Source organism: Lygodium microphyllum, chromosome 3, assembly GCF_053477565.2.
Source record: "Lygodium microphyllum isolate KBCC chromosome 3, Lygodium_microphyllum_v1.1.10, whole genome shotgun sequence".
In the NCBI taxonomy this organism is placed as follows: domain Eukaryota; kingdom Viridiplantae; phylum Streptophyta; class Polypodiopsida; order Schizaeales; family Lygodiaceae; genus Lygodium; species Lygodium microphyllum.
Window position 1 is genome coordinate 76,726,364 of NC_141137.1, and position 23,947 is coordinate 76,750,310.

Genomic DNA, 23,947 nt, shown 5'->3' on the forward strand with positions numbered 1-23,947 from the left:
AAGTCTACTCACAGATGGAACTTTGGCACAAAAGACTTGGCTATATAAGCCAAAAAGGCCTTTAGGTTCTCTCCTCTTTAGGGAGATTTGATATAAAAGGATCTGGTCTCGAATTTTGTAATGATTGCATATATGGAAAACATGTGAAGTCTCCTTATTACTCAGGTGTCGTTAAGAAGTCCAAAGCTCTTGATTTAGTACACTCTGATGTGTGCACTTTGCCTATTAATTCATATGGCGATGCACGGTACTTTGTTACTTTTATTGATGATTTCAGTAGAAAGTCATGGGTGTATGTGTTAAAGAGCAAAAAGGAAGTGTTGGATGCTTTTAAAAGATTTCATGCTTTTCTTACCACATAGAAATGGCTTAAGTTGAAAGCTATAAGAATGGATAATGGGGGTAAGTATGTCTCTAATGAGTTCAAAAAGTTTTGTCGGATGCATGGTATTAAGGAGTTAATAGCCCCTCATAATCCTGCATCAAATGGCCTGGCTAAAAGATATAATCGCACACTTTGTGAGAGAGTTAGATGCATACTATCCACTGTCAATCTCCCGCAGCAATTCTAGAGAGAGGCTCTTAAAACTACAGTTCATGTATGCAATCGCTCTCCCAATCCTGCATTGGAAAATGGCATTCCTGAAGAGATTTAGTCTGGCAAAATTGCTTCATATGACCATTTGCGTGTCTTTGGTTGTGATGCCTTTGTGCATGTACCTGTAGATCAGAGGACCAAACTAGACATGAAATCCATCAAGGGCATCTTCATGGGATATGAAGATGAGGGAGACATGGGTTATAGAGTTTGGCTTCCTCGGGATAGGAAGATAGTACGTAGCCGAGACATAGTATTTAATGAGGTAAAGTTGCTGAAAAATGCTACATTTAGAGAGGCACTGTCATGTGAAAACAAGAGAAAGTGGGAGCTTGCTATGCAAGAAGAGATGAAGTCTCTGTATGCAAATAACACATGGGAGCTTATACCTTTGCCCAAGGATAGAAAAGCTATCCCTAACAAATGGGTTTACAAGGTGAAATGGATTGATGGGAAGCCCAAGTACGAGGCATAGTTGGTTGTTAAGGGCTATACACAAAAGGAAGGCATAGACTTCCAGGAGGTCTTTTCACCAGCGGTAAAGACAACTACGCTCCATGTTTTGTTTGCTCTCACTACATCCTTGGATTTAGAGTTGGATGAGATGGATGTGAAGACTGCCTTTCTTCATGGTGACCTGGATGAAGAGTTGTACATAAAACAGCCCAATGGCTATGAAATCCTAGGCAAAGAGCATTTGCTTTGTAAGCTGAAACGCAGCTTATATGGGCTGAAACAGACCCCTAGACAGTTGTACAAAAAGTTTGATACCTTCATGCTCAACCATGGATTTAAACGCAGTCATGCAGATCACTGCTTATACACTAAAAAGGCTAATGATGGAAGCCTTATTGTGCTGGTATTATTGTGGATACATACTGATTGCAAGAAAGCATAAGAGTACTTTGAATGCTCTTAAAAGGCAATTGAGTTCAGCTTTCTCAATGAAAGATTTGGGGGCAGTTGAACACATTCTGGACATGCGCATTAAAAGAGATAGAGGGCAGCACTTGTTTCTCTCACAAGATAAGTACATTAGCAAAGTACTTAACAGGTTTAATATGGCTGATGCTAAGCCTCTTGATGTGCCTTTGCCACCACATACAAAGGTTAGCAAAGCTGATTGCCCAAAGAATGATGCAGCTGCTAGTACTATGAAGGGCATACCTTATGCATCAACTTGTGGATCTTTGATGTATGCCATGGTTGCAACTCGCCTTGACATTGCTCATGCAATGGGAGTTGTTAGTAGATTCATGTCTAACCCTAGCAAGCCACATTGGGAAGCAATGAAATGTATCTTTAGATACTTAAAAGGTACACAAGAAAAGTGTATACATTATGGAAAAGATATACTAGAGTTGTAAGGATTTTGTGATTCGGATTTGACAAGAGATCTTGACACTAGGAAATCTACTAGTGGGTATGTCTTTACATTGGCTGGTGGGGCTATCTCTTGGTATTCAAGGTTGCAAAAAATTGTGGCACTGAGTACTACAGAGGCTGAATATATTTCAGCCACAGAAGCTTCTAAGAAAGCTATTTGGCTTGGCCGTTTGATCAAGGATTTTGGTCTTTCTTCACGTAATCCAATGCTTGGTTGTGATAGCCAGAGTGCAATATGCCTGGCTAAGAATGTCATGTTCCATGCGCGTACCAAACACATAGATGCAAGATACCACTTTATTCGACAAGTCTTGGATAATGGTCTAGTCACACTGACTAAGGTCAAAACCCAAGATAACCCTGCAGATATTCTCACTAAGAGTCTTGCACAGCCTCAACATGAGCATTGCATCTGTTTAGTGGGTCTTTCTTCATGTACTCCAATGCTTGGTTGTGATAGCCAGAGTGTAGTATGTCTGGCTAAGAATGTCATGTTCCATGCACGTACCAAACACATAGATGTTAGGTACCACTTTATTCAACAGGTCTTGGATAATGGTCTAGTCACACTGACTAAGGTCAAAACCCAAGATAACCCTATAAATATTCTCACTAAGAGTCTTGCAAAGCCTCAACATGAGCATTGCATCTGTTTAGTGGGAGTTAGTTAGCTTAAAGATACCACTTCGGGTCTTTAAGTGGGAGGTTGTTGGGTGTAAAGTCCCTTCGTCTCCGTGTATAAAGATATACAGGTGTGAACACACTCTTATTGTACCCTAACATATAAATGTGCCACCTACTCTTATTTTAGAACAATTTTTATTCTATCTAATTTTCAAAAATGTGCCACCTACACAGGGTCAAAGTACTCTTCAATAGCCTGTTTTGACATATGGCACACTTCATTTGGATACTTCTATCAAAAATTATGGTAGATTTTGTCCAACAGGGTCTATTCTTACAGCAAGCTATTTGTTCATTCTTGAGCTTGTTTCTTGAAGATCTAAAGACTCCAATTTCTTTTTGAAGATATCAGGATCATTTATACAGCTAAGGCTTTCTTTTATGTCTTCATTTCAGTCAATATATCTTCAATTTTTCATTCATTTCCAATACTTTGTATAGCTGAAATCAAAGTAATACTCTCTTTTATCCATCCTTCTCAGCCATTGAAAGCTTGTTTTTGTGGGTAAAAACCTTTGGGAAAGGATGGATTGTAAGAAGCTGGGAAGATATATTCTAGACTGAAATTGTCAATAATACCTTGTCACACTAACATAGGTTCCCATGACTTCTCTCTCTTCTTTTCTATCTTTCTAGTAGTTCTCTCTCTTGATCACTCATTCTCTCTCCTCTGCTCTTCTTTCTCTCACCTCTCACCTATCTCCTTGACATTTTTATTGCAAGTCATTCAAAGCTACTTAATCAATCTGATTTACAGTAGCAAATGAAACCATATTTACCCCCCAAAAGATCAGCCTACTTCACATGATGCTTTAGAGTATGCAGGGGCTGATATTCAGCAGCCAAAATGTGTTCTCTGCTGGCTGCTGGAGACCTTGACGGACAGAAAGCAGCCCCTTCCATTTGGCTGCCTGAACACACGCTGAAGCTCGTCAAAAACAAGGACTGCTTTTGGCATGCACATTAGTGGCTGCAGCATGCACCGAAGAACAATTGTGTACAAAGATGCATTTGCAAATGATTGATGGCTGGGTGCTATGAAGGCTGAATTGGATTCCATAGATCGGTCCATTAGAACGATACTTGAAAGCTATGTGACTTGGCATGAGGCAAGCATGCTATGCGTACAAAGTGTGTTTTCAAAGTTAAAAGAAAATATGATGGTTCTGTGGATAGATACAAAGCCCAACTAGTTGCTAAGGGCTATCCCCAGCATCAAGGCATTGATTTTGAGAACACCTCTACTCCTACTTTTCACATTACCACTGTCAAATGTGTCATTGCCCTTGCTAGCCCATTTCATTGGCAAAGTGCATCAATTGGATACTGAAATTTAAGATTGCCTTTCTCCATGGCTACTCGATTGAAGAAGTATATGTCACCCAATCGCCTAGATTCAAAGACAAAGGCTTTGAAGATAAGTTGTCCTACTTAAAGGAAACACTTTATGGCTTAAAGTGGGGACCTCACACATTAAACCAGTATTCATCCCTATAGAGGCTACTTTATATACTCAGCGTAAGGATTCAGATTTTCTCATTCTTAATCTTTCTATTGATGTTATGCTTGTTACTAGGACCATGCTAGTCAAATTGTAGCCTTTAAGCATCAGCTGCAACAAATATTTGCTATGACACATTTGGGTGTAGTTTATTACTATTAAGGTATTCAGTTCACCCCCATTGAGGGCTGCATTATTATAACACAATCCGAGTATACTGGGCAGCTTTTATGGTGCTTTCAATTTGGGTACTATAAGCCTCTATCTACTCCCTTGGAGCTTGGTTTTCGATTGTCTTCTGATAATGGCAGCATATAATTTTGCACTACCGTTCATCAGCAAATTGCTGGATAGCTTTCATTACATAATCTTGGTTTTTCACTTAATATTTCATTCAAACCATTTTGGTCCTGATCTGGAAGGAAGAAAGGGGGACACAAGAAAGAAAAGAGGCAGGAGATTAATAAAATAATTAGTTAAAGAATAGAATTTTCAAATTCCTATTCTTGGAATGATTCCTTAGTGGAAACTGACTGCAACGATTATGAGTATCGATCTCGGAAGGATGTTCTTCCCATTCTTTTTTCCATTCAACCTTGAAATTCTTTGGGGAAGAGAAATAGCCACTGAGGGGGACGCTACTAGAAAAAGGTTGACCAACCTTAATCTACAGAAATTGATGGATTCTGCATACTCAAAATGGCAAATATTAGCAATACAAGGATCCAATGGAAATGAATGGGAAGATCAAATAATTTGGAGAAGGAAAGATCTTTTGATTAGAGTATCAATAATATGGTTAGAGTGAATTCCTTCCAAGTCTCTATGAGAATTAGTTAGAGTTTCATTCATATCAAAATCAAGTGAAGAGGAACTCAAATCAACAAGACTATTTACATCTTGTTCAAAATAAGATGGACACCATCCTAAAGAAATGATTCTAGCTGCAAGAAGTAGCATTATTAGAAAAAGCCCCAATCTTTTTTTCTTGATGCCTATTTAGGCAATAGACATATATCTATTTATGTGACACTAGATGAGATCTTCATTTTGTGGTCTCCTAGTTGAGCAAATTTATGCACAATCCTTTCGTTCATCATTAAGAAGCAATAAAACTGTCTTCATATACCTTTGACACACCCAAGACTTAGGCCCTTTCTACAAGGTTGATTCTTTACTTACTATGCATGGATTCACAAATATTGATTGGACAAGCTGCTCAAACACTCCTCTCTATTACATCGGCAACTATGGTCTACATCTTGGTTCAGCAAGAAGCAAGCAAGCCCTAGTTGCAACTTCTAGTTGTGAAGCTGAGTACAAAGCAATGATTACAATTATTATAGAGACTCTATGGTTCCACAAACACTGGAATGGTGCGGCTTGGTGGTATGGGACACCAACCCTTGGGATGTGATCATGACCTAGAGTACTGCTAGTTCCCAGGCTAAGCCCATTTGGCTCTATGGCTAGGAGGCAAGTCTAATGTCCAATCCGTTTCACAATGAGTTTATCTTGCATAGAGTCTCGTGTGCAGGTTGAATCCGAGAATTAACTTTTTGCATGATATACACGAGATGTTGACGATTGCTGGGGAAAGCATTAAAACAGCCCGCAATCATCCCACATTTTATGCTAACCAACATTGTACTCCTAGGGAGCTCCCAGAAGGCGGGTGGATTTACCTTAAGGTCCCAAAGAACTTTGATTCAATGACTACCGGCAAGTGCTATAAAGTATCTTTGAGGTATTGTAGTCCTTTCCAAATTACCAAGAAGATAACTAGTGCATCCTATGAGCTCGATTGACCTTTGGAAATCCAAGTTCACCCTATGGTCCACGTGAGTCATTTGAAAGAACAACTAGGACAAGCCAAACTGATTACCCCGATTAACGAAGTCCTGCAAATTGAGGATACTACTCGGTATGTTTGACTTGAACCTGAATTGGTTCTCGACCTTGGGACTAAATGATCTCGCCCCACCTTTTATCCCCAGTATTTGGTCCAGTGGAAAAATAGCTCGGAGGCAAAGGCCACTTGGGAATCAGTATGTTCATTGAAGACTTGTTTTCCTCACTTCATCCCTAAGGATATTGTTGAGGATAGCAATCATTCATAAGGGGGGAGTGTTATCTCCATGGACATCTGGATGGGCACTAAGGACACTTCGGGGTTAGGGCAGTCTAGTCCTATTAATAGGACCAAAGGCCCTATTGTGCATATTTTTTATGTGATCACCACTATTCGACTTCTTGTCCATTGGCCAATGCATCCATACACTGGAATAATATGGGCTGATGGTATTGGACACCAACGCTTAGGATGTGATTGTGACCTGAAGTGCTGCTAGTTCCTAGGCTGGGGTGAGCCCATTTGGCTCTATGGCTACGAGGTGAGTGTAATGTCCTGTCCCTTTTATAGTGAGTGTCGAGTCTCGTGTGCAAGTTGGATCCTAGAGTAGACTTTCTATACGATACACACGAGATGTTGACGATTGCTAGACAAAGCACTAAAATGACCCTAGATCATGTCATGTTTTATACTAACCAACATTGTACTCCTACGGAGATTTAGAAGGCATCTAAGTTTACTTAAAGTCCCAAAGAACCTCAATTCAATGACTACCGACAAGTGCTATAAATTATCTTCAAGGTATTAAGGTCTTTTCCAAATTACCAAGAAGATAAGTAGCATGTCCTCTAAGCTGGATTCACCTTCAAAAAACCAAGTTCACCCTATGTTCCACGTGAGTCATTTGAAAGAATGGCTGGGACAAGGCCAACTAACTATCCCAATTGAAAAGTCCCACGGCTTGAGGATACTAGTCATTATGTTCCACTCGAACCCAAATTGGTTGTTGACATTAGGACTAAATGATCTTGTTCAACCATTTATCAATGTGTATTTGGTCAAGTGAAAAAACGCCCTGGCAACATAGGCTACTTGGGAGTCGATACATTCATTGAAGAGTCGTTTTGCTCACTTTGTCCCTAAGGATATTACTGAGAATAGCAATCAATCATAAGGGGGCAAGTGTGATGTTCCTCGACATCCAAATGGGTGCTACTAGCATTGGTCACGATGGTTACAAAGTCACTTAGTGCACATTCCTGATGTGATTACTACTATTGGACTCTTGGCCCATTGGCCGATACATCTATGCACCAGAATGGTGTGAGTCGGTGGTATGCAACCCCATCCTGTTGTGGAGTATAAGCAGTAGTATAGTGATGGACAATGCCCTTCTACTTCAAAAAAGAATTCAGCATAGAGGACATGTATTCCCCCCCTCGATCCAAACGGAGAGTCTTAATTTTACAACCAGACTAGTTTTCAACAAGTGCAATAAAAGCAAACAATGCATCATACACTTCTGACTTTTTGACCAAAGAGTAGACCCAACAAAATCGAGTAAAGTCATCAAATCAAGTCACAAAATAGTAACATCCTTCCAATGACTTTGTCTGCATAGGCCCACATACACCTGAATGAACTAACTGCAACCTGGTTGTTGCTCTAAAAGCAACATCAAGGGGAAACGAAAAGCAATGCATTTTTCCCAAAATACATCCTTCGCACAAGTACTCAGGAGGTCTCTCCAATAGAGGTAATCCATCTAGCATCTGTGTACGGTGTAAGAGCATCAAGCTGCCAAAGTTCACATGCCCCATCCTAGCATGCCATAACTCTGCCTGTATCATAGCAAGAGTAAAAGTGGATGTCGAATACGCTGACTGATCAACTGAAAGAGCATCCAACTCGTATAACCCATGACATAAAGTGCCTATCAAGACCAAAGTCATGTGTTCTTTGTCTCTCGCCATGCATTTGTCATCATCAAATGTGACCTACAATCCACAGCGTGCCAAAGAAGAAACAGAGAGCAAATTCTTCTTTATACCTAGCACAAATAAAGCATCTTGTAGGTGGAGAATAGAGCCATTAATGGCTCTGACCACAATCTCCCCAATACCTCGAACAAGGTATGATGCATCATTGGCACACTGTACAATCTTGCCAACTAGAGCAACACTAACAGAAGCAAATAAATCTCTGCGAGATATAATACCTAGAAGTACCACTGTAAAAAAACCAAGTGTCTGCATCCTCAATAGAGGTAAATGCTCAATCAGCCCAAGAAGTGTCGTAACTACATGTGTAAAAACAATAGTCCCGATCTACAACAAAGGACGCGGACTCACTAGCAATGGAAGGAGCATAAAAAACAGACATTCCTAACTGCTTCTTCTCCTTGGCGATTCGCTTCCTGCACTCAATGATGTAGTGGCCTGGCTTCTTACAATAATGACATTTGCCCTTTTTGACTTGCGTGCCCCCTTGTTTTTTTATTTGCTTGTGATGTGTCAGAAGTCCCAGAACTCTACGGAGCATTCTTCACTTGGCTGCCTTTGCCCTTCTATCTAGCCATAAAAGCCTACTCAGAGGCTATGGCATCCACACCACTATTTCTTCTTGTTTGCTCCTCCTCTAGAAGCAAACTGACTAACTGAAGAAAAGTGATTGGCTGCGCGGCAATACTCATGGTGAGGTTTAAGGCCGTATTAAAAGCCAAGTACGAAGGAGATAATGAGTTTAAAGTGCTAGATATCATTTGTGCATCCGAATAGTACTCATCAACATTCATGAGTTGCTCTCGCAAGTCCTGAATTTTGTTCAAGTGATCTTGAACAGAATCACCTTCATCCATTTTCAATGTCTCTATCTCTTTCTTTAAGAAAGAGATGTGAGTCTCATTCTTGCCTCCAAACATCTGCTCCAAAGTTAACCAAGCTTCTCGTGAAGAAGCTATTGAACGAATGTGGGGGATGATTAACCGTTGAACTGCCAATACAATCAAGGACAAAGCCTGTGTATCCCGTGTATCCCATGCTTTTTTAGGCTACTGATCTTTGTGGAAGTGGCTGAAGTGGAGCAGGCTGAGGTGCCCTTTGTGCATGTCCTCCTCGAGGAGGAGTAGCTAGAGCCACAACTCCAGATCGAGCTTCTTCTCCACTGACATAATCCCAAAGATTTTTGGCCACAAGTACATTCTTCATCATGAAGGACCAAAGTGAATAGTTATTTCCATCCAATCTCTCCTCCTTGGATACATAGGTGAAGACATCTCCTCCCTAATTTGCAATGATTATTAATTACCAAAAAATGTAAAAAAGCAACGTCGAAGCAGGACCACACTAGAAATTTGAAAATTTCCAGAAATCGCAAGAAATAACTTTCTGCAATTAGTGTGTACAGGGGTGCACTCTGTCAAAACTGTTTGTAATGCACACAGTCCAACGTGCAATCAATGTTCACCAACACTGTACCAGCAAAATCCCCAAAATTTCTTACCTTAAACATATTCAAAACAGTCTTTCTGTGACTGGAGCTATAATACATATACCAATATCCTCAAAAAACATAAAAGCCCCAAAAAAAATTTATGAATGTGCCTAAAAATTTGCATCCAATGTGTCCCAAACACGTTTCTGAACGCTGTACCTATTGCATAGGAATCCCTGCTTCCAAAAATTGCAACTAGAATTAAAAAATTAAAAAAAACGTTTACCACAGAAATCACGTGTTGACTAGCGCAATTTCATCAGCAGGTGTCAAGCGGCTTCATCGGATACAGGTGGCGCTCGGGCTGAGCTGGCGGTGGAACAACGAACATTAGCAAACGGACGACTGGCGGGGCATTCTAGGCGACGAACGACACAACAATACTAGCGGAGCATGCAGCAGCTGGCGGGTGACATGGCGTACAGCAGCTAACGTGGCGTTTGGCGGGGCACCACAAGTATAGGGGTGCAGTCGACTGGCGAAGGGAAGGCGTCAAGCAGTACTGCTAGCGGGCACTGGCGGAACTTTCTGCTAGCAAGAGCAGCACAGAGAGCGGGCACTGGTCACAGGCAAGCGCATCACAATAGGCGGACTGGCGGGGCACTGGTGCTGGGCATGATGAGCAAGGTATTGACGGTGCAGGCAGAGGCAACGTGACTGCGGAAATTGTCCAAGGACTTCTGTAGGCTAAGCGCAGCTGAGCTGAACAAAGCCTCAGCTGAACAGAGCCAATGCTCTGATACCAAATGTGAGGGAGGAAGACAGGATCGAAGCTCAGTACGTAAAACAGTAGACAGTGTGAGAGTGAAGCACAATACCCAATGCAATAGACTGAAAGAGTGTAAAACTGAAAGTACAAGGTAAAACCCTTAAACCTTAGGGTTGTAGAGGGTGTTCACACTCGAACACGGTAAGTGCCCGTTAAGTGTGTGTCACAAGCACATACGAAATAATACCATAATTCTGGGGGAAAGAACCTCTCCTACCAAGAGTAAAAAGTGTCCCAGTGTCCTACCGATCATCGACACTCCTATGTGAGCGTAGGCATAAGTGAGGCATGAGTGAAATACCCAACATAGAGTAGCATCATTTGGGCTCATGAATGCTCCAACCAGATTTAATCCCATGATGGATAGAATTTTCAAGCCAAAGAAGAAGATTGGAGAAACATTCATTGATGACACGATTGTCTATTCAAAGAATGAAGCAGAGCATCATAAGCACTTAGCCATTGTTTCCCATGAGCTAAGGAAATATTGATTGGTTATAAATGACAAGAATAGTGAATTTTTATTGCATTAGATTCACTTCTTGGGACAAATTGTATCAGCTGATGGTAAACGTATGGACCCTACTAAAAATGATGCTATTTGTTCATGGCTGCACTTCCAGAATCTACATGAAGTCCATAAATTCTTCAAAATTTCCTCGTATTATGTACTTTTAGGTGGACAGCTGTGGAATATTCAGCATTTGTAAGCAGTTAGGTTTCCAGCGGAAGGAACCTGCTAGGATTAGGCACGAGCCATCAGAGACCTCCAGATCCTAGGCGACACCGCCTAGGAGCTGTCCAAGTGCAGGCAACTCCAGCCCTTGGAGCAGCAGGTGACAGCATTTATTGATGTTCAAAAGCATGAGACAGCACATTTCTGACATCAGACTGATCATTTTCCCTCTACAGAATATCTCCTCTCTCGCCTAACGAATTCTCAGCAGATCTGAAGTGGAAATCAGTGCATTTTCTATCAAAAACCCTAATGTCTCAACCATCTTGGGAGCATGCCCACCAATTGGAAGCTTGGTGATCAGACCAGCTGCTGGCATTCAAGGAATTACAGCATATCTGAAGGTAACTGCTCATCTACAATTAAAGTGGCCCGCATGCAAGTGTTCTTGGCCCAACTTGTACCCAAACTGTACCAAAATCAAGGGGTAAATTGTGTCTTGATGCTGCTGGTCATTTGTGACATCCTAAAGTGTTCAAATTTGTAGAAAGATCAGCCTATATCTCCGTGTGCTACAAATTTGAAGAAATACAAGATAAAGAAGTATTGCAAGGGGCACCAGTTTTGGGGCCAATTGGGTGTCACATGCTATCTCCAATCTAAGTGTAAAGTGTTTACTTCAGATTTGTGAATTTTATGTTTGTTGTGATTGCTGCATTTAATCAAGTTACTTACCACCCTATCTGATAAGGAAGGTTGGTCTCACAACTACTCTAAAGATTTGTGTAGACACCCAAAGCATCATTGCTATTTCACAATCTGTACTTCTATTGGGAAGCAAAAGGCCAATCTAAGTGTAAAGTGTTTACTTCAGATTTGTGAATTTTATGTTTGCTGTGATTGCTGTGTTTAATCAAGTTACTTACCACCCTATCTGATAAGGAAGGTTGGTCTCGCAACTATTCTAAAAATTTGTGTAGACACCCAAAGCATCTTTGCTATTTCACAGTCTGTACTTCTATTGGGAAGCAAAAGGCCCTTTGTGCTTGAAAGCAAACTCATAAAGTACTTGGTACTAGCAATATCTCGAGGTAGGGGAATATGGGGAAGGAGAATATGAACCTTTCGACGCACAAAAGTCATCCATTTGAGCTTGGTAGGCACAATATGTAGACAAGCAAGCCATAGTTACAAGAAGCTACCAATAGTGCCCTTTGAAGGAGCACCAACACCCCATTCACACAACTTGAGCCTACTCTAAGTCCCTTGACTCATAGAAAGGCACCTAACATTCAAGAGTGAAGCAGAAATGCTAGGACCGTCTTCAAAACCTACGGACAGCAAGTTGCACCACTTTAAGGCATCAAATTTTTCACCCAAATCTTCATCCCTTATCCTCTAGAGGTGTGTACAATACCAAAGGGTTGCATTTTGTACACCCTTGCACCCATTTTAGCACAACTAGGGCAAAGATTCTTGCCTAGCATTGCAGGAAAGAGCTAGCACCTTGCTAACAAAGTCAACATGATCGGTGTACTTCAGAAGACCCCATCCATTGTGAAAAGACCACTTCAGGAACTATTTCCTTGACGACCTCAAGGGTAGACATATTGACCCCTAGACCTTAAGCAAGCCAGACCATCACTAGTTTATATCCAAGCACTCCAAAAGACAACCTAGCAAGACAATGAATCCACCACCATTCCTAATGTTGCTTGGTCTATGACAGTGTGTTAGCACAAGGTTCAACCGTGAGCTTTACACTTCGAGATCTCCCCTAACTCCTATGGACATATGCATGAGCCTCGTGACATCATCATCGCACTGACGATTCTTGGGGACTCGTGATGCAAGTGCCAATGGTGCCTTTGGATCCAGTCTTAATGCCCATGGTATAAAGCGTCCAAATATATGTGGCTATTCACATGGGTGATGAAGAATAATATGATTGAGTGGGTTTAGCCCTCTGTACATGTCAATTTTCTTTACTTCAGCAACCTACCCACGTGTGTGTGCGCATGTGCACACACACAAATAGATGTGGTAGGAACAATTCCAAGGAGCTTTAAAGGCACATCCCAAAAATCCTACTGTACTCAAACTTGAAAAGTTAGAAACTCTTCCACTAACCATTCTACCTCCAACAGGGTTGCAATGTGTGTGTGTGTGCGTGCGCGTGCGCGTGCACGTGCGTGTGTGTGTGTGTGTGTGTGAGAGAGAGAGAGATATATATACCTTTTAAAAACTGCAGCAGTAAAACTTGGGAGCAAGGCCAACACTGTTGTAGAGAGAGTGATTATGTAAAAGCTCCAAGAAGATGCCACGATGGTAACAAATAGCCTTTGAAGTTGTCCAGACAATCTGAGAGGAAGTTCACCAGCAACAAAAAGGAAGAAAAACCACAGTACAAGCTCCCCCCAAACAAAAAAGTGGTGAATCCATGTCCAGTACTGCCACAAACAACAATAAAGTAAAACCACAGAATAAATGAGATGAAAGTGTATAAGCTCAGGTTGTGGCAACTGAAATGCAGCCGCAGTACAAACTAACCTGGATTACCACTGCAACCTGAATGTTAACAACCAACAGCACACAGGTGTACATTGTTGTTCCAATTGCAAAAAGACCTGCTGTGTATCCAGAAGCCCGGTCAGGACTCCTTCCATAGCCATATCCATAGATGACTGAGAAGAAACATACAGCCGCCTGATTCATGAAGACTATGAATATGGTCAACTTGCAGTCTGCCAGCAGATAAATCATTGTTTTAAAAAGCACTAAGACATGATTGCTGTCCATAGATTATGATAGAGTAGAGCCTAGAATACTGGCACACATGTCAAAAACATATTGGCCTGCAAGATGGAGGATATCTCTAGTAGCATGTTGCATAAAGGACATATTAGATCCTTGGAATGACAATGGGCTGCAAATACCCCTGCAATTCTGGATATATACCTTCAGATACTACCCATGTTTGATTTTCTGAAAATAAGAGAGAATGATAAAGTACAAGATGAAACAAAGTCAGAAATAAACCTTCTCCATGGGAGATGGGAGAGACTACGAGGTGACTCACAGTGCATGAGGAGGAAAGGAGATGCTTTTCTATGGACTTGGGATTCAAGAACTTTTTTCCAGCTAGATTCACACATAGTCTGGCATTTTAGTTTGTGAGACTGGCTTTTTTCTCACCCCTTCTATTAGACTTCAGTCTATACACACGGATTTAACTTTACCTTGGGTTCATTTCTCAAGTGTTCTTAGATATAGGATTTCATCTTCTTTGAGCAAAAGAAAAGTCAGGAATAATCCTTTGAAAGATACTGGCTCATGTCTAAAAGGAGATGCCTACACTTTCCACAAATGCATCAGGTTATGGGAGCTGCTAGCATATAAAAGCATCAAATTTGCTGATTGAACCAGGACAGATATGAGTATCCACGTCTATTTGTTCATTAACATCAGTACCCATTTTAAATTTCAAGTAGATCTAACTTCCTGCTGTACACTTTAAGAACATACTTTAAGAACATAGCAGACAGTTTAAACACTCTATTGATGAAATGAGTGGTATTCAGTTCCTCAAGGGTCTGTCTTTTGGATCGGACAATGAACTGAAAGAACATCAAACAAGTCTACATGAACAAAGTCCTCAAATTAGAAACCGACCAGGGTCATCACTCTACCATCAGTCTTTTAAATAGCGATAAATTCATCTTGAAAGGAGGTGAAAAGGTTCCGACCTGAAGAACTCCATTTAGCATCCATGCAACCATCCTATGGACAAGAAAGCTTCCATTGGCTCGCCCCTGGGAACATGTTTTCAAAGGAAAAAGTGTACACTCTTGCTTTAGTGCTGTTCCAAATATTCCAAAGCATCATATGTACTGTAAACTAAAGTCCGTCCATATAAAACCAAATCACCTCCTTGTAAAGCTGTGGAAACCTTAATCGACTCGTACATTGCAAGTCTTGGTCAAGAACAGCTATCGCAACAACTGGACCAGCAGTAAAAATAACATTGTACAAAGAGAGAAACCAGTCCGCATAAATAGATTGTCCAGAAAATCGAGTATATGCGTTGAAGAGGAACAACGAGAAACCAAATACAAAATTCTTGTAGAAAAAATACTTTATCTGCAAGTAGAACCATATCTGATCAGGGTCTTTAGAAAAACAACAGTACTGCAGCATGCACAAAGTACATTCTAAAATCAGAAGTGAAATTACCATGAATGTGGTCCGCTTATAACACCAAGCTCCATGGACCAGAAGCAGCTTTTCCAGAAATCGAAATTGTGCAATAGAGAAGTCAGCTGACATGGCAGCCTGAGAAAGAAAACGGATCAGACCTAAAGGGAACATGTTACCCAACACAAAGCAGTGTAGAGCTCACAAGGCAACCAACCTGCTGACCTTCCACTCCACTAATGCCAACTCCAATATTCGCTTTCTGAATCATCCCAACATCATTTGCTCCATCGCCAATTGCTAAACAGATCTGTCTACTGGTGAATCTTACAAGTTCTGTAACAATTGCCTTTTGAAGAGGAGATACACGACAACAAATGACAGATTCACAATTTGAAGCCAATCGCATGAACATTGGCTTTAGTTGCTCATCCTCCAGAACAATATTCAGCGCCTTTCCATCGATAATAAGTGCATGAGATGAGTGGGAACCATCAGTGAGTGCTTTAACTCCACTTTTGATTTGATCTGAGACCAACTGCATTATGCTGACAAGGTCACTCAGTCAAACACTAAACCATTTCTTGTCACACATGTTCCTATTCAACAAGGAATATCAAATTTCAACCTCATAAAACTGTTGAAAAGTCAACATGAAATAAGTATAAGCAACTGATTCCCACACTTCACTAAAAGCTTAAACAGAAAACAAAACGGATCTACAGAAACACAGTAGGCCTTTAACTCTGTAGGACATTATCAACTACTTGGCATCTTCTAGACACAACCGGTAAGTATAAGATTTTACATGTGTGAAGACAGTGGATGCTGCTCTCAAATTCCACACTCAGACATGAGCGCATTGAATGTGGGATAATACCCTCATGCAAGCTTTATTTCAATGGAATTAATGTGGTCAGCCTGCAAGTTTTCCTTCAAAACCACTTCTTACAATGAAGGTGGCATTTCTTGCTAGCACATGAGCACATGATGATTAATATTTAAAATGGTAAGTCCCAAATGCATCTTTGGAGTTCAAATCGAGTTGACCTTTAACAATCACAAATCTTTCCTAAATATACGAGTCTTCCAAAAATCTCAATTGCTTGGGGAAACACATTTCTCTCTTTTCTGGTATAGGTCAGAAGAGGGAAGTAAAACTGCACAAAAGCCATAATAATTGATTGGACTAAGTGAAGCCAAACATGCAATGACCAAGTAATAGCTCACAATACTCTAATTTCTGCTGTAGTTTCTATGACACCCATTCTATCTATTTCTTGATAGTGACTCTAAATCCAATAGGATAGCCCAAGTGTCTAACAATCTCATGCAGCTGCAAAACGGGTCTTGGCCAAAGCAAAGCATGCCACTCACAAGATTTTGAAGGCAAAAGCTTAGATCTTGCACTCTTAATGTGCAACCCTACTACCAATTCAAATGCAAATAATGTATCCTCGAGTATTTTGACATCTCAAGCACCATCATTGGGCAGGAAAAATGAGTCATCAACATAGGTTTGAGCAAAAAAAGTTTTTATACCACACAAATGCAGCCCCTGTAACAATAGTGCATCTAAGAGCTTGTTTGTATATCAAATGAGGGGTTGGTGTGTAGCAATAGTATATAGTAAAGCACTCAAGGGGCAACCTTGTCTTATAGATCTACCCAACATCTAGGGAGAACATTGACGGGTTTAAGAATATTAATATTGAAAATTAATTTAATAATTATTCTAGTGCCCAAAAAAACAAGTCCACAAGTCAATAATTAAATTGGCTGGGCCAATTTGTCTTCCAAGTATCCCTCGGCAGTTATTAGCCCTTACATCAAAATAACTTATTACAACTTTTACCTTTGGCACCAACTGATATTAAAGGGTCTTGAGTCCCACATTGTGAAATAATTAACTTGCACCTCCCATGTGCAAGTCACATTAGCACATTTGCTTAACTTTTAAACAAATGCTAAGAAAAGCAATAAAATTTCACGTCCTCCTAACTAACTTACACTGGTAGATTGTAATGGGGCTCTCAACCAAATACAACGGATTTTCGAGGAAACTTCATGGAATGTACATATTGCCACATATACCTAGATATACCCTAGAGAATGAGGATATGCAAAGATCATGTGGCATTGGGCAAATGACAGAGTATGGCAAATATCTCATCACACTAGGGAGTGCACAAAGAGTGATCATCATGTGGCACTAGGCAAATGACAAAGAACAAGCATCTCATCACACTAGGGAGTGCACAGAGAGTGATCATTTTCAATGGCAAGCCAAGATGGCTAGATTCACAAGGGCTCACATGCTAAAATCACAAGGGGAATGGAGTATACTGGGTTGTTTGATAAAGTCTTCCGCTTTGCTACCTGATGTCACTAGCTTTCTCCTCTCAAGTAGACCTATTGGTTTAGCAATGGATCATACATGAGTTTCACAATGACAAATGGCTGCCCCAAGGACGGACTTGCTACTCAAGTTTCTAAATACCCTAGATACTAGTTTTTACATAGGACGGCTCATGCACACAAGTTTGGAATATTTGACAGATTGTTTACCATGGCTCCACACCGCCCTTCAAATAAGATCATTACAAAGTTGGGACAAGTTTTACATTCATCAATCACATATGCCTTCACTCATGGTATGGTTTCTTCAACCCCTCCACCCAGTCCTACTCCACAAAACAGTTCACGTAGTGATGAGTGTTGTGAGACACCGACATAGTCCAACATGATATAGCAACCTTGGGGCTACTACACATACGCAAGCTCAATCAATCTTTTGATGCCTCTTGTAGAGAAAGAAGTGAGCGTATTTCGCTGAATTGCATGCAAAGATATATCAATTGCTCTTGGGGCAAGACAACAAGAGGCCATGGAAGATGGGTTGAAGGAGACACCGCATACCACAATCACAACACGAGAGGCATGGTACACTTATGCAAAGAATCTATACAATGCACAAGGGCAATCCCCCAATGTCTCCCCACAAGGGCCTTGCCCGACGTCTTTTAGTTTATACCTTACTACAAGGATGGTGACAGATACTATTTGTAGGTTGCATCATGGGAAGGCACAAGATCATGATGGCCTAGTTGGAGAACATTTTACACATGCATATGAGACTTGCTTCTTTCCTAATGCACATTTTTAATTGAGTTATGTATCCAAAGAACTATAGGACAGAGGTCATGATTCATCACTACTTGGCCAAGCTATATAGCTCCATTCTACAACATGTGCTTAGCATATGGACAAAAGGACATGGTCAAAGAGCATGGGGCACAAAGCTTCAGAAGAGGGTTCACTGCACTTTTTGTACCCCTTAAAGGATGGTAACAATGGCAAGAAGAGAACAGCATCTTCACGAGCTTCAGAACAACAAGATGCATTGAAGGAATAGCCAATGCAGTAACATGATGTTCCAAATGTGGGTAGTGAGCATAAGCAAATGATGTCAATGGAGCAATTGATGCATATGCAAGGCTAACTTGGAAGTGCCAATCCAATGCTTTTTGGACAACCGGGCATGCATGCAATGATTGGCAGCCATAGTACTTTGGTGGTAGCACTAGTTTCCATGCCATGGTGGGTCACGGACCATATACAAAAATATATGGCACAACTGGCTATGGTATGCAACCAATGCATAGTGTGCAAGGTCCAACGTATCTAGCTACGGCTAGTAATATACATAACCCCATGTATAGCAATGTTGGTATGATGTTCAGACAGAAAGTGGTGAGTTTGGCAATACATATATACATATATACATCCCACTTTGCTTGGGACTCGTGGTATTAATGCTCGTCATATAAATGCTTTGTATAGTGTTGGTCATGAGAGAAAATACAACTAATAATGCTAGCATGAGGAAAATGCACCTAGTAATGCATGCAATGTATGGAAAAATATATCTTGGTATGGTTGATAGTATGCAAATACCCATACATAATTCCATTGTAATAGTCCAAAAGTATACAAACAAGAATGTTTCCTAAAGCATTTGGTGCTCCTACCATGTTAGATATACATGCGAGGCTAGTCAATTGGATGCGAAGTTCCAAGGATCTGTGCACTCCAAAGAGAAAACTTTGCCTAGAACCTAGTAGAGGTTTCGAGGCCAGTAAAGTTAGAGATAAAGTTTCCATGTGCTTCTTGGTGAAGCTTCAACATTGTTTCACCTATAAAAGAATGCAACTAGATGGAGGAGGGTGACCTCCCAAATCATCCTCAGTGATACACTTTACCTTGATGTGTTTCAATTAGAGTAGATTTTGGATCAAGGCCCTTTCAGGCTCAATAGAGCATAGAAGGTCCAAAGTATTGCCTAATGCTCAATAAGGAGGCTGCACTACACTCTCCTAGTGATGGATAGATTAGTTATATAGTGGATCTCGCATATACATGGTTTATGTAAGCGATAGGAACGATAAGAGAATGACAATACTTTGAACTTAACCAACTCAATCAATTATCACCATGAAAATTAGGGGGGAGCGAGGAGAGATAGATAGAGGAGTCGACACCATGTTGAGAGGAAAGCCAGCCCCTCCCCCTTTACAAAAACTTATTGAAACAAAACAATAGGCATTAAGTGCTTGAACCATATACAAAAGGTTTTATGACGACCCAAGTTTAATTATAGGGCGCTTTGGCCATTGGCCACCCTTAAATAGAAAGATAAACATTTAATAATATTATGAAACACTTAAATAATACAAATCACCTTTCAAAGTACATGAGTATCAATTAATTTGGAATCATTGAGTCAATATATCTTGGTAACAATTAATGTACAAAAGATTTGTTACAATCCTCCCTCTTGAAATTTGTCCTATTGTCAAGACATTGCTTGAAGTATTTCTAATCTTCATAAGCTGCAAATATTAAAATACTCTTCTAGCATCTATATAGAGTCTAAATGAGAGTAATTTTTAAATTTTAAAAGAAATTTTCTAAAAATATTTCTTCCTCGATTCCTAATCATATAAAAGACCATTTGCTTTGATTGAAGTATCTCCCCATGTTCATGTACTTTAGGTCGATCCTCTATTACATGCTCCAATGGTGGAGGCTTTTTATAAGGCTTCAAAAGATGGATATGAAAAACATTGTGAATTCTTTAAAGCTCTGGAAGTTGTAACTTGTAACAAACATCATTAATCTTTTCAATGACTTGAAATGGCCCATAATTTATTGTTGAGAGCTTAGTGACATGGGATAAAGACAAATTAGAGCTTCTTTGATGAGCTTTGTCAAATTTCAGCCATACCCAATCTCTTTTTCGTAAAATCAAAAGTGTTCTATCCTTATCTACTACTTCCTTTTGTTTTTCTAGAGATCTTTGGATAGCTCGTCTAACTTGACTGAAAGTTGTATCCATATCACGCATTAACTCATCAACATGAAATATCTCCTTCTTTATTTTGAGAATAGGTATTAAGAGTGGTTTTCCATATATGATCTCAAATGGTGTTTTACCGATAGAAGTATGAACTGTGTTGTTATAGACATATTCTACCAAAGGTAAATTCTTTTTCCATTTTTTATTGGCTTCATGGCAATAGCACTTCAACATATCTAATATTGATTGGCTATCTCATTTTGACTATCTGTTTCAGGATAATAAGAAGAAGAAAATATAAGCTTTGTACCCAAATTCTTAAAAAGTACCCACCAAAAGAGACTAGTGGTTCATGGATCTCTATCACCCAGGGTGGAAGATTATGGTAATCCATGATACTTAAGATTTGTTGAATAAGTATTCTAGCTATATGTTGAAACTTGATAGTCTTTTTGACTGGAATGAAATGAGCTTGTTTGCTAAACCTACCAATAATAGTCCATATGCTATCAATTTTGTTTGCTGATTCTAAGAAGTCCAATGTGCTCTAAAGATTCTTTCTATCATTCTTTTAAAGGTTGCTAAAGCATTGGTGAGACCAAATGGTAGCACAAGAAACTTATACACGCCAAAAGTTGTTGTGAATGTTGTTTCATGAATATCTTGAGAAGCAATCCTTATCTCACGGTGGCCGCTCTTCAAATCAGTCTGACTGACTACTTTGGATCCATCCAATCTATCCAAGATATCATCAATGCTTGGAATGGGACATCTATTCCAAATTGTACTTTTATTGAGATCCCTCTAGTCCACACACATGCACCAAGATCCATCTCTATTGTACACTAAGAGGACCATAGTAAAAAGGTGAGAAACCGGGTCTTATTAGATCCTTCTCCAAGAGCTCAATCTCCTCTTGTTGTGTTGAACTCACACAATAGAGTGGCCTATTTGGAGATGAGTTCTCACGCATGAGATCAATGTGATGATCTTCCAATCCCTCTCATGGTAGCTCATCAAATAAAGCATCTACAAAACAATCTTTATACTGCTTTAAGAAACTCATTCGGTCCTTATTCATAGTCGAGATGGACTCGTCAATTCTAGACTCTTTCTTAGAATCTTTAACAAAAATTAAGTACGAGGAAATAGACTTTCTAATTGCTTTACAAATCTATATATGGGGTAAGATGGAAATAAAGTTTCCTTCCACTCCCACATCAAAAGATAGATTTTTACCCTTAAAAGGCAATCTAAACTTATTTTAATTCTAATCAATTACTGGATCTATTCTTCTATGTCAAGATATTCCTAATACAACATCACAATAACCAAGATTTCCCATTACCAAACTCTTATAATCTACATAATCTCCTATCTCAATTCGTAGTTTGCCAAGAACAGGAGTAACTTCAAACTACATTCCTTGAAAAGCAGCACATGACATTTCTGGTGTTCCAAACCTCTCCTTTTGTAGATGTAGAGCTTTGACAATCCTAGGATGGATATAATGATATATAGCCTCTATATCAAAATAAATGAGAACATGTTGATTAGCAATCTTATCCTAAGCGATAAAAAGTTTCCTTTTCTCTGACGGAGTTTCATCATGTTGCAAGGATTCCTTGGGTACAGCATTTGCTTAGGGTGTCTTTTAGGCTAGTCTTTCTTTTTGTATTATTAGGACATTGACTAGCCATGTGTCATTTTTCTCCACAAGAGAAACATCGTCTTTCCCTTGTATATTCTTCTAATTATTGGTGTGTTAGCTTCTTTTTGGATGGCAAAGATGATGTATCTTTACCCTTATGCTTTGGTTCTTGTTTATCTAGCTTCTTTTGGTCAAACATCTTCGTCTTCTTTCTTTGTGGTTCTTCTTTTGAGGCTTAACCAAGCATCCATGGCATATGCAGTCCTTCAGCTTCTAAGGCCACATCTTGGGCTGCTTCCAAAGTATTAGGCTTTGTCATCTTCACAGCTCACTGTACTGTCAGATGTAATCCATGGATAAACCTTCTCATCTCCATATTGAAAGGCACTTCGGTAAGAGATGTAAATTTAAGAGCAACACATGTAAACCTATTGATATATATTTCAACATTGTCTCCATGGATTTACTTCAGCTCATCCCATTCTTGTTGCACATCGGCTTCAAAGGATGAAGCCAGAAACTTCTTGGTGAACATCTTCTTAAACTCTTTCCAATACTTGTGTTCCTTTCCCTCTTGAACAACTTTGAGCCACCAATTCAAAGCCGCATCCTTCAAATGCATTTTAAACATTCTAATTTTTTATTTTTCTATATAATCTTCACCACCAAAAGTAGCATCAAACTATCTAGTAAAAGACAGCTTTCTGAGAATCTCTCTTATCATAGAAAACGTCAAACTTGACGCTCTTCTCTCCAAGCTTGAAGTCTCTTTTCACATCATTTCCTTTGCTAAAAGTATCTTTGGAGATTCAGCTCCCATGAAAATGGCCCATTCCTTGACTTTCTCCTTGCCCTTCTCCATGGAGGGATTCTTGGGACAAGAGAAAGCAACTTCTATATAATGAGACTTTCAAGTCACCACTTGGGTGGATCCTCGAATGATAGGTGGTGTGTAACCTTTAATAGACTTAATAGCATCAATGACATTGATATCTTTTATGCAGAGATAGACCTTTGCAACCATAATACCATCTGTCTCATAATCATATAAGCATACAGATACAAAGTGTCAGGAGCCTTTCAATTGTTCACCCAAATTCCCCTCTTCACCTCTTGACATGGTGAGAAAGTTGGGCCCAAAGACCATCACCCAGAAAAGTCCTTGCAAAGAAGAAGTCCTTGCTTTGATACCAATGTAAGTGTTAGGAGAAGGATGTGAAAATGACAATACTCTGAACTTAACCAACTCAATCAATTATCACCATGAAAATTAAAAGATAGAAAGAGACAAAGAGAAAATAGTTGACACCACATTGAGAGGAAAACCGAGCTCTCTCCCTTTACAAAAATTTATTGAAAGAAAACCATAGACGCCAAGTATGAACCATACACAAAAGGTTTGATGCGACCCAAGTATAATTATAGGGTGCTCTAGCCATTGGCCACCCTTAAAAAGAAAGATAAACATTTGATCATATTTTGAAACACTTAAATAACACAAATCACCTTTCCAAGCACATGAAGCTTCAAATTAATTTGAAATCATTGAGCCAATATGTCTTCGTAACAATTAATATACAAAAGGTTTGTTACAATTTGCATCCAAGGTACTATACACTAACAATTTTTTCAACACCAAGATCACTATTCAAGGTACTAGTCACTATGAGTCGGTATCCATACGGTATGGTTTGCATCTAGGCTATCAAAGTATACATTTACAACGCATGTATGGAATATATGGAATGTATATTTTGATGTGAAATACATTTGCAAGGCATATAT

General features: G+C 39.7%; 1 protein-coding gene across 7 annotated transcripts in view; it reads right to left on the reverse strand.

Annotated features, from left to right (window-relative positions):
* Positions 1-23,947, reverse strand: part of LOC148038526 (putative phospholipid-transporting ATPase 4) — a 151,689-nt gene that overhangs the window by 34,342 nt on the left and 93,400 nt on the right. For all 7 annotated transcript variants that reach the window (XM_087673036.1, XM_087673045.1, XM_087673017.1 and 4 more), the window contains 6 exons: positions 15,370-15,690; positions 15,192-15,290; positions 14,886-15,098; positions 14,705-14,770; positions 13,509-13,664; positions 13,194-13,408 (listed from right to left, as the gene is read on the reverse strand). In XM_087673036.1, the coding sequence (XP_087529162.1) occupies positions 13,194-13,408; positions 13,509-13,664; positions 14,705-14,770; positions 14,886-15,098; positions 15,192-15,290; positions 15,370-15,690 (1,070 nt within the window). The remainder of the gene's footprint in view (positions 1-13,193; positions 13,409-13,508; positions 13,665-14,704; positions 14,771-14,885; positions 15,099-15,191; positions 15,291-15,369; positions 15,691-23,947) is intronic.